Source organism: Anoplophora glabripennis, unplaced genomic scaffold (genome assembly GCF_000390285.2).
Source record: "Anoplophora glabripennis isolate ALB-LARVAE unplaced genomic scaffold, Agla_2.0 scaffold427, whole genome shotgun sequence".
In the NCBI taxonomy this organism is placed as follows: Eukaryota; Metazoa; Arthropoda; class Insecta; order Coleoptera; family Cerambycidae; genus Anoplophora; species Anoplophora glabripennis.
Window position 1 is genome coordinate 248,899 of NW_019416532.1, and position 10,330 is coordinate 259,228.

The 10,330-nt window shown below is 33.8% G+C and overlaps 1 protein-coding gene across 1 annotated transcript; it reads right to left on the reverse strand.

Annotated features, from left to right (window-relative positions):
• Positions 1 to 52: 52 nt before the first annotated feature.
• On the reverse strand, positions 53 to 1,341 carry LOC108909324. The gene is made up of 3 exons (XM_023454876.1): positions 1,138 to 1,341; positions 406 to 662; positions 53 to 345 (listed from the first exon to the last, which is right to left on the reverse strand). Exons 1-3 carry the CDS (start codon positions 1,339 to 1,341, stop codon positions 75 to 77), a joined length of 732 nt encoding a protein of 243 aa, XP_023310644.1. The 3' UTR covers positions 53 to 74.
• Between the last annotated feature and the right edge of the window lie 8,989 nt (positions 1,342 to 10,330).

Below are 10,330 nucleotides of genomic sequence, written 5' to 3' on the forward strand. Positions count from 1 at the left end.
TGGCACTGCTCGTCTGGATATTGCAGCTCCCTTTCCTATTTTAATAATTATCTTTACGCGCCAATTCAAAATCGCTAAAGGTATGTTTTAAATTCATTGTCGCATGGACTTTTCCTTTTGTTGTTTTTATTGCCACTGCTATTCTTGTTATTGTTTTTGCCACGGTTTTTACCCGTAGAACTAATTTCTGATGGGCATCCTGATGGTGCTGTTATAGCATTTCTGTCTTTATTTTCTCTTATATGTACCCTCTTTTTAATTCCAATTCCAAGATATTTCTTCTGTCTTCTAAAATATCTTTTCGTTCTGTATCCTATGTCTCCAAAGAAAGCTACTGGGCCGTTTCTACAGACAAACATTTATTTTGTATAAAATGAGATAAAAAGGATCATTTTATAGACTTACTCTAATTCCCTCAAATCAATGGCTCTTGTCGCATGAAGAACTGCTAGTAGGAAGAACAAACTGAGCATATAACTGGCGGCATACGAGGACTTTTCAGTTCTTAGTACATCGCAAACCACATCGCAGGTCCAGCTTCCGCTTTGCAGCATCTCCTCGAGAAGATCCGCTAGTGCCCATGAAGCGCCTAAGACTACCAGCTCCAGGGGAAACCAGAAATCTACCATGATGTTCTCGAATAAAAAAGAAGCTACAAGAAACTGAAAAAAGTGTGTTCTTTTAGTTCCTGAAAACATTTACTATTTACCTTGCTTATAATTATTATAACCTCTAGTTTAATGGATATTAGTACTTATGGTTGATTGGTAGATGGCGCAGTGGATAATGTGTAGTTCTTATTTCACTAGGTTGGTATGAGTATTTTACCTAAAAACCACGGTTGCTCGTGGAAATTTTTAATTATGGTTATGCGCGTGCCCTCGACTGGTCTGTTTTTTAAACCTGACGCGGTCAGTATGTTGGATAATGCGGTAAAAAGAAACATAAATACAGAAATTTAAATTTAGTATCAACTCTGTACGAGAAATATACCCCTGTTTCCTCACACATGAATTTGTTGCAAATAAAGTCCAAACCCTAAACTTAAAACTAACATAAGTGTAACAGAACAGGTGTCCCTTTCATCAAAATTTAAAGTCCTTTGAAATATTTGAAATAGATCAACGTTGTACCTACCTCAATAATACACTGACTTATGATACCCAACCTTCTCAACGAACTCGGATAGAGTCTGATGTCCCAGAGTAACAGGAATGCAGCAAACATAAAGATGTAGGACGACACTAAGGGGCCAGGACCCACTTCCCGCGGCCGTCTGAAATATTGGATCCCAAAACACAGCAGGAGGTAAGCGGCGAAGACGGGAACCAGCTGCCCCATGATTGATGATTTTGAACTGAAATTTTTATGGAATACTGTGTTTTGACACTATCATTTTGACAAGTTTCACATATGAAAACTGACAACTAAAGTTTAAAGTGTAGGATTCACTCTCTTTCAACGAGTTTGGACTGCTTTCATTTTACAGAGTATGAGACAGGATTTGCGATGCCAACTACGATATCACAACTTCAAATAGATATTTTCTGTGGTTTCGCGCCATTATTCCATGGCTAGAAATTGGCCTCAATGATTTGGGATCGAGGGGGATTATCCCTCTTTATCCTGCCTCATCTCGTGTAGGCCTGGACAGCCTTCGTAGGTGGGCCCCATGCGTCGTCTACCCCGACCGCAAATGCGGCCGGTGTAGGCGCTTTGTGGGACCTCCTTTTGTCCTGGCTGGGCCCCGCCGGCTAGGGCCCTTTCTTCTGGCGCTCTTCTTGCTTCGCCGGCTCGTCTGTGTAAATCCCGGGAGTGGTGTCATGTTTATGGTTGGGTAGGGTGGTGCGGCTATACAGCCTGGGATGCGCTTTGCTAAGGTGGCCCTTAGGCTAGCGTGGGAAGGGAGAGGTAAAGAGGGTATGGGGGGTGTGTATGTATGTGTGTGTGTCGTTGTCTTCGTTTCTTGATCTTGGCGGTCTCTGAAACAGAAAAGGTTAGCGGACAGGGGGGGATATCGTTGGGGTGGTCACCCAGGGTCAAAAAGTTGGTGTCTAGGTCTTTTGTGTTTGTCGGTCACGTCGGGTACGTAGTCAACGGCTTGCCTGAGGAGGGGATTGTCATTATGTGGTTTCAAAACACCAAAAATTAGATAGGTGCATCAGGGGGAAAAGGAGAGCACTGTAATATTTTTATCTTTGTCAAAACGGAACTGCCTTTGATTTCTGAGTGAAAAGAGAGAGAAGAACAATTCGAAGAAGGATGTCCACAAATCTAGAAATAATAGATACCTTTATCTTTGTTTTGTCCTGGTTTTGTCGTTGACTGAAATATTGTACTTTATGCAAGGTTCTTCTTAAAAAAAAGTGCATCTTAGGAACCATGGAGATATCTAGTCTCCTGTTAGGAACAGTGTATAAGTTAAAAAATGCAATAATAAAAAATGTCATATTTGAGGGTTATGATTGGTTCCAAATTATTGTATTGTTTATAAAAATCGGGTCGGTAAAACAATAATAGGCAACTTCATTCGCCTTAAATGTTTTTAAGGTTTGGTAATTAATGCTTACTTTTTTAATTTTTCTCTTCAATTATGTATCGACTTATTGAAGTTAGGTTAGATTAGGTTAATGTGAATAAGAATGAATGAATTAAGTTAAAGTGAATTTTATTTTGCTGAATATATTTAATTTTTTTAATAAATATGTAACAAATTCTACTTTTTTAATGTTTATGATTTTTCTATTTAATAAATTCTAATTGGATATTAAGTTATGTTTTTTGTTACTGTTTTACTGGAGATTAAATTAGATTGGATTGAAGTTCTTTTCGCTAAATATATATAATTTTATTGCCAGTCACAACGTAGTAGTTATTTCGCAAATATTTTTAGTTAACAACAACCCTTTTCTAAATAATTTGCTCATACCGCAATGCTGCCAAATCGTAGGTTATCTTATCTTTATACTTTATGGCTTATGGGGTTACCATATGTTTTGTGGGGTTACCTCTCTCTGTCGCCAACTGAAATTACGCTAATGGCGCCTCAAGTGACTACGCCGCCAAGTACGACAACTAATCGCGGGAATTTTAAAACATGAAAGCGCTTTAATTTGAAAATGATCGATTGTATTTTGATGTAGAGTACTTAGATCTTTCCAAATTACTGTAAATTATAAAGAGGAAAGTGAGTGAAAGCTTTTAGAAGACTTTTTGTATACTACCAGTATTTTTATTCTGTCCAATAAATTGTTGAACTTTCTACCCTGGAGAGTTCTGGGCTAGGGATATTTTAGGTCGAACGTGCTCTTTTATTCAAGCAGCACTCAAGGGATAATGATTCTGCCTCTTCAGAGTAAATCTTTCGTGATAAACGAGATGCCTTCCGCTTGTCATTTAGACTTCGAGCACAAAGGAAAAGAATAGAACGTTTCAAAAAATTTTTTTTTAATCTCTCGAAAAAAGTGTATCTATTTCGGTTTCTTACATCTAAGAACAAATAGAGAAAAACAATATGTATTCAGATACGCTTATCACACAGTAGAATAAATTTAAATTATCTCTAAAATCATTCGTTTCACAAAAAAAATTAATACAGGAAAATCAATGGCGAAAATTTTTAAATGTTTTTAGTAACGTATCCTCGTATATTTTTCAGATAATTAAAACATTTTACATCACTGGATTTTCGATGGTTACACTATATTAAAACAAAAAAATCTCATACCAACACCCTTGGATTTGTGCTTAAGCCAGTCCTGGTTATGGGCCTTCAAAAGCTTTCATCCTATATTTGTTTACATTAAATTATTTATCTTGTACCTTTACTTTGAAAAAATTTACTATTCTCCAGAGAGAAATGGATTGCAGTTTTCTGCTGCTGTTCTCAGAAAGCAGAGTATTGAGAGATCTGCTTCTATCTACTTATAATGATAAACCGGCCCCTCCGCCTCACTTTGTGGCTTCCGAGTTGGGCATTTCATTCAGTACAGTTCCAAAGTCTTTATTTATTCCAGATTTCCCATTTAAACGAACATATTGAATAGACGGAGAGGCGGTTGATTTAATTCCCACTCGACCCGGTCCCAGTCTACTTGTTGCACGCGAAAAGCACTCTGTTTCCTAGGCGACGGCACTCACAAAAGAACTTAAACCGCTGCAATCACGCCGTCCTCTCGCTTCATCATCACCAGCTCTCATAAAAATGAAATTAATTACATTTTCCCTCGACACTGGCGCTGTTAATCTTTATAGTGATGAAATTTTAATTGTTTTTTTTTTAGTACTCCACCGTTGAGGTAATTCATCAAATTTCAGGGATGTTTACACTGTACAGGGTGTATAAGGTGAATTTTCAATGTATAACAGTGGTAGGTACAGTATAGTCTTTTTGCGGAAAAATTTGGAACAAAAATTGAATTTAAAATAAATATTCATATTTTTTAATAAAAAACTTGTTGAGAATCGCCGTTTTTTCTTATAAAAAACTTGTTGGGAATCGCTGTTTTCAAGACTGATGGGAATTTACGGATAACGTAGATAGATAGAGACAGATGGAATAAAATGCCCCTATATTTTCGTTAACTGAGCTACAAAATTCACTCATTCAAATTGTTGTACTATATTTCTATCAATTTTGTTTTTATCTATTCCTTTTGGTATGTTTGAGAAAAATAAATTCTTATACTCAGTACTAATTTGAAGATATGCAAAAAAATACTTTTTCTGCTGTTTTGAAAAATCGACGACTACGATTTGTGGATATTACGAAAAGTACCAATGTTTGAGGATTCCTTTTTAGTTCAACACATGGCCGTGGGGCCTGTAAATTTTGAAATCGATCGGTAGGACCGTTTTCCTTTCCTGAATCGTCAAAATTTCATAAAAAATGGAAAAAGCACATTTTATTGCTCTTTAAATATCAATGATTAATGAATATAAAAAAAAGTTGCGTTATTTTTCTCACAATTTCGCCTTAGTTATGAAATATTAAAGAAATTCAAAATTTTGAAAAAAAAAATCAAATATTCCAAAATTTTTAAATAAAAATTCAATTTCCAAAAAAATCAAGTTTTTCAAAATTCTTTTGCATTCTCTTTTTACAATTTTACATTGAATATTTCAAATGTCCAAATGTTGAAATTTAAAAAATTTATTGAAATTTCGAAATATTCAGAAAATTATACTGAATTATTTTGTTGCGATTTTTTTCCTTCGTATGCCTTATTTATTTTATTAACAAATATTTTTTTCGGCATTTGATAAGTATTCAATGTGAATTTTTTTTTTCAAAATTTGGAATGCCTTTATTGAAGATCACAATTTTTTTTTATACAAGGAAGTATTTAAAGGATGGTGATTAAGGAGTAAAGCCACTCTAAAATTTTGAAATAGTCGATCTATGATAAATGGTTTTAAACAATACTTTATTATGTGAAGAATATAGGAAAAAGGTTCACAATAATATAATTCAGGGAACAGCGTAGGATTTTTTCGACTGATTAACAATTTTCATTGTTATTAACAATTTAATCCAAAAGTTCCCAACCTCTGCAGCAGCGTTACCCCTTAATTATTATTAGTCACTCGTATTATATGAGAACTTAAATTATTGCATTTTTCCGTCTAATGTATTCTACAAGTATATTGCATAAGTAATATTATTATCACGCCATACTATACATTTTTGAATATTAAATTACATATGGCATGCTCAGTCCAAAGTCCATTATCACAATACAAATCATTGCAGGATAATTTGCAAAGGTGTGGTTAAATTCTAAAAAAATCGCATTATTCAGTCGTAGTGCAGATATACCTTTTATCTAATTTTTAAGTGGAATTAAAATGAGAGTCACCAAATGTCTTTTAGATTAATATTCTCAATGATCGGTCAAGTAATCCAAAAAAATGGATTGAGAATACTGCTAAGACGTTGCAATTAAACTATACACTGAAAAAATTATTAACTTTGTAACAGTATTGTCCCAATTGTAGCTCTGTATATTTTGAAACTGTGTCACGAAATCTATAACCTTTCACACAGAAATTGAAATCCAATTTAATCGAGTGTGTGGTTCAGTCATACAAATCTGATTGTGTTGCGACAAATCGAAGTAAAACGTAGTTGTACAATAGCTTAAATGTATTAACTAATCGCACTAATGTCTTTGAATAAAAAAAGGAACGCTGCGAAATCGGTCATAACAATAATTGAAATTATTTCTTATCTGAAATAAGTTCGTAATAAATAAAAAATGTGAATAATAATGTGTATACATATTATAGTTAACTATTAACTAGTACAACTAAAGGATGTCCCAAAATTCACGCACGAAGTAATTTTGAGAGAAAACAGGTTTTTAATCAAAAATTATAATTTTTTTATTAATTTATTAAGTACACAGTATAGGGTAAATAGTCATCAAGGCTTTGCTGGCACATACGCACACTTCTGTCGAAATTTTCTTCTTGTTGTTGACATAAACCTTAGACTTCAAGAAACCCCAAAGAAAAAAGTCCAATGGCGTTAGATCTCTTGATCTGTGCGGCCAATTCTGATCACCAATACGGGCAATTACACGACCAGGAAACGACTCATGCAATAATTGAATTGCTTCTCGAGCTGTATGGTATGTGGTACCATCTTGTTGATACAACATGTCGTCTGTATCCATACTTTGCAATCTAGTCGCAAAAAACTAGTGCGACAGCGAGTACGATTAACTGTTATTGCCTGACATGCCGCATTTTCAAAGCAAAATGGTCCGGTGATGCCTAACTCTGAACTGAATTTTGGGACACCCGATATTTCAATACTACCGTAATTAGGTAAAATACCTAATGGTACTTAGTAAATACATATTAGAAAACAAGATTACTTAACCAATTTTTTAAATTTCTAATGTATGCATGCGTCATTAAAACCACCGTATGAGTCATTATTTTCTTGTTACATCAACAACGATTTTTTGACAAAGTAAAAAAATCTCAGAGTCTGGTTGAAAATCAAGGTTCAAAGATAAACTTTCAATTTAAAATTAAAACTGTCTTATAAAGTGATAACAAGTTAATAAGTATGTGCTGCCGTATATTTAATTATATAAGAATACGACAAAAAAATTTGCGGTAAATAGTAAAACGTGCAACCGCAAGTCAGAAATAGATCACGAATTCTGCGTTATCATGCTCTTTAGAGGAAATTCTTACTTCGAAGTGGTAAGGTAAGGTCACTGTCAATGCCAATGAAAGCGCGGTACTCGTAAAAGTTTTTCAAATTCATTTTCTAAGTAATTTATTCTCGATATTATTTTTGACAAATGGAGCAGTTATGTGATTATTTTTTTCATCATTTGTGAACACGTGTTTGTTAGCTTTATTAGACCAGATGAAAAATATTTCACTTTGGAGAAATGGAGACGGAAATGGTCAGTCATGGTTGTCCATTGTACAAAATATTTATCTGCTGTCCCCTAAAAGACCCGAATTAACACACAAAGTCAGTACAGGGGACTGAAACAATTTTGGAATGTAAGTAAAAGAAACATTTCAAGGTTTACAACTAAAAAAACAAATTTTGAGAATTTAATATTAAACAGAACTAATTAATGGGATCAGCGTGTTTTGCAGAAGGTGACAATAAGATTAGCTCCACCAAATTCAAGGGAATCCCCAGTAACTTGTGCGGTAGGCTACGCTTTCCGTCAACTTTCCACAATAAACAGAAATTTTCTGACGCAATAAGTTACCTAAAGTATGCGTTGATTATATGATGAAGCGTTCACCACCATAATGACTATTTAATATATGTATACACATATCTGGTTTGAAAATAGTAGGTACCTATAACATAATAGTGTTTGTTTTTGTGTACAGGACGTTTTTTAAACCTGGCGTAATTTTAGGTTGTTATTCCTTGGGTTGTTATAAAAAGAGAAGCTATAATGAACAACAAAAGATCTATATTATTTTTTCCTTAAATACGGAATGGAAGTTTTGAAATTTTGAATTATTATTTCTAAACGAGTGATTTTCAAATAGAAGTGCAGCAGATGCTGTTTGCGAATTTTTATTGCCCGAGAAGTCGAAAGTGCGCTACGAACGAGCATATACAAATTTAAAAGTCAACTATTTTCATAGAGGAGAAAGTGGATATCAAAATACCCCAAGCTGAGAGCATTTTTGAAACATAAGAATGACGGCTATACACCTAAAAAGCCAAACGTTTTTACAAGAGAACAAGTCAACGATTTTCTCGTTCAGGCGCCCGATAACACATATTTGCTAATGAAGATAGTGACGGTCTTTGGCATTGCAGGAGCATGCCGTTCTGATGAGTTATACAAACTTACTTTGGACAACGCCAACTTCAAAAATTTCGATGACATTATTGTAGTTACAATTTCCAGATTCTAAAAATGGTAAGTCACGTACGTTTACAGTTACTTTTCGTCTGGGTTCTGTTTTTCACCTGAACATTCTCAAGAAATATATCAAGACCAAGCATTCCGAAGAACAGCGGCAACGTTACTGGTTAATACTGGAGTTAATGTATTCGCAATCAAGAGACATGGTGGGTGGAAATCAGCCACAATTGCAGAAAGTTATGTTGCTGACAGATTAAGTAACAAAAATGAAATAGCCAACAGGATTATTTACAATGACACTTCAACACCAGGTTTTAGTAGTACGTCGCATCATGCTGTTTTAATGGATCAGTCAGATAATATTGAGCCTCCGCTGACTGAAATGGAGCGGTCACATCATCTTGAGAAAAATGTAACAATTAGTAAACTCAATAATTATCCAGATTTTATAAATGTTACTAAATGTAATAACTGTACAATTTTTTATCAATATATATTATTTTCTTTATTTATTTATAATTAAAAAACAACTTTTTTTTNTGTGTTCTATGCTGTATGTAAATTTATCATATATTATTCTAATATACAGGGTGTCCCGCATAAGAACCGACATACATGTAGGGGTGTCCAAAATATTGCAATTTAAAAATAAAGTTCGGTACAATTATAGGGGTGAGTCATCCCCAATGAACACCTTATAGTGCTTCAATTAATTTTAAATCATAGTCAAAGAAGACCAGTAATAAACCTAAATCAAGTAGCAAATTTGGTTCTTCTGCGGTAAAGTGTTGAAGAGATATTAATTTTATTCGAAATTTATAAATTCATTCAACGTAACTAAAGTATATTTTTGAAACAGAATTAAAATGTCAATATTTGTGCTATACGTAAGTCCAATATCTAGGTTAATAAACGATATAACTTATTTTTTTTTCTACAGAGTTGCCTACTTTCCCGAACTACACAAAATGAAAATATATTTGCATATACAGGGTGTTCAGTTTTTCCTGGGCAGGTACCAACTTAATTTTTTTAAACGGAAACCTATGTTTTTTTATGGCATTATCGAATTCTACGTGAAAAATTAACGAGACTTTGTGTTTTGATCCCTATTAAAATATTGATAGTTTTAGAGATAATCGACTTCTCATTTTTTTTTCTTATGTTTCGTCACTTCTAGCAGTTGTCATAATTATGATTGTATGACAGCTAGAAATTATTTTTTTCCGGATCTGTAGAGTGAAGATGGCTCTTTCAAAAAACGTATCAAAAGTTGACCTGCGATATACAGGGTGCAAAAAAAATCGTGCCAAACCTGATAATTTAAAATTTGAAAAATGTCGACTTTTTCAAATAGAACACCCTGTGTTTTATGATTTTATTAGATGCCTTTCTGTAGACCCTACAATTTTTCAATAGCTTTCCCTATACCTAAGTTGCGTAGTTTTTGCAAAAACCCATTTTTATGTAAAATACCGGATTTGCGCCCGTTCCTTTGTCGGGAAAAATATTGTAAGGGTATTTTTATTAAATTTATTAGTTGTCTAGCTACACTATTTAAAATAAAAATTAATAACTGAAAAATTTAGAAATTTGAGTTTAATAAATAAGTCTTTATGGAAAGTTACCATTTATTTGTAAATAAAATCAAAAACCATAAAATCGCTACAAGCAGTGGCGGTTTTACCATAAGAGCTGCGGAGCTGCAGAACACATAAAATTTTATGTATTTAATCATATTAAATATCAACAAAATATTTAAAGAATCCAAATGTACTCGCGCTAAAATAAATCTAGGAGCTTATATTATTATTTATTGCGACGCGAGCTACGCTCCTTAATATATGCAACCTCATATACACAATGTGTGGACAGCGAACAATTATATGCGTCCTTTGTTTTTATTGGCTGATCAGGCACGTGACCCAGTACACGGAGATAGGGGCTTTTGCGGCTGCAATAGT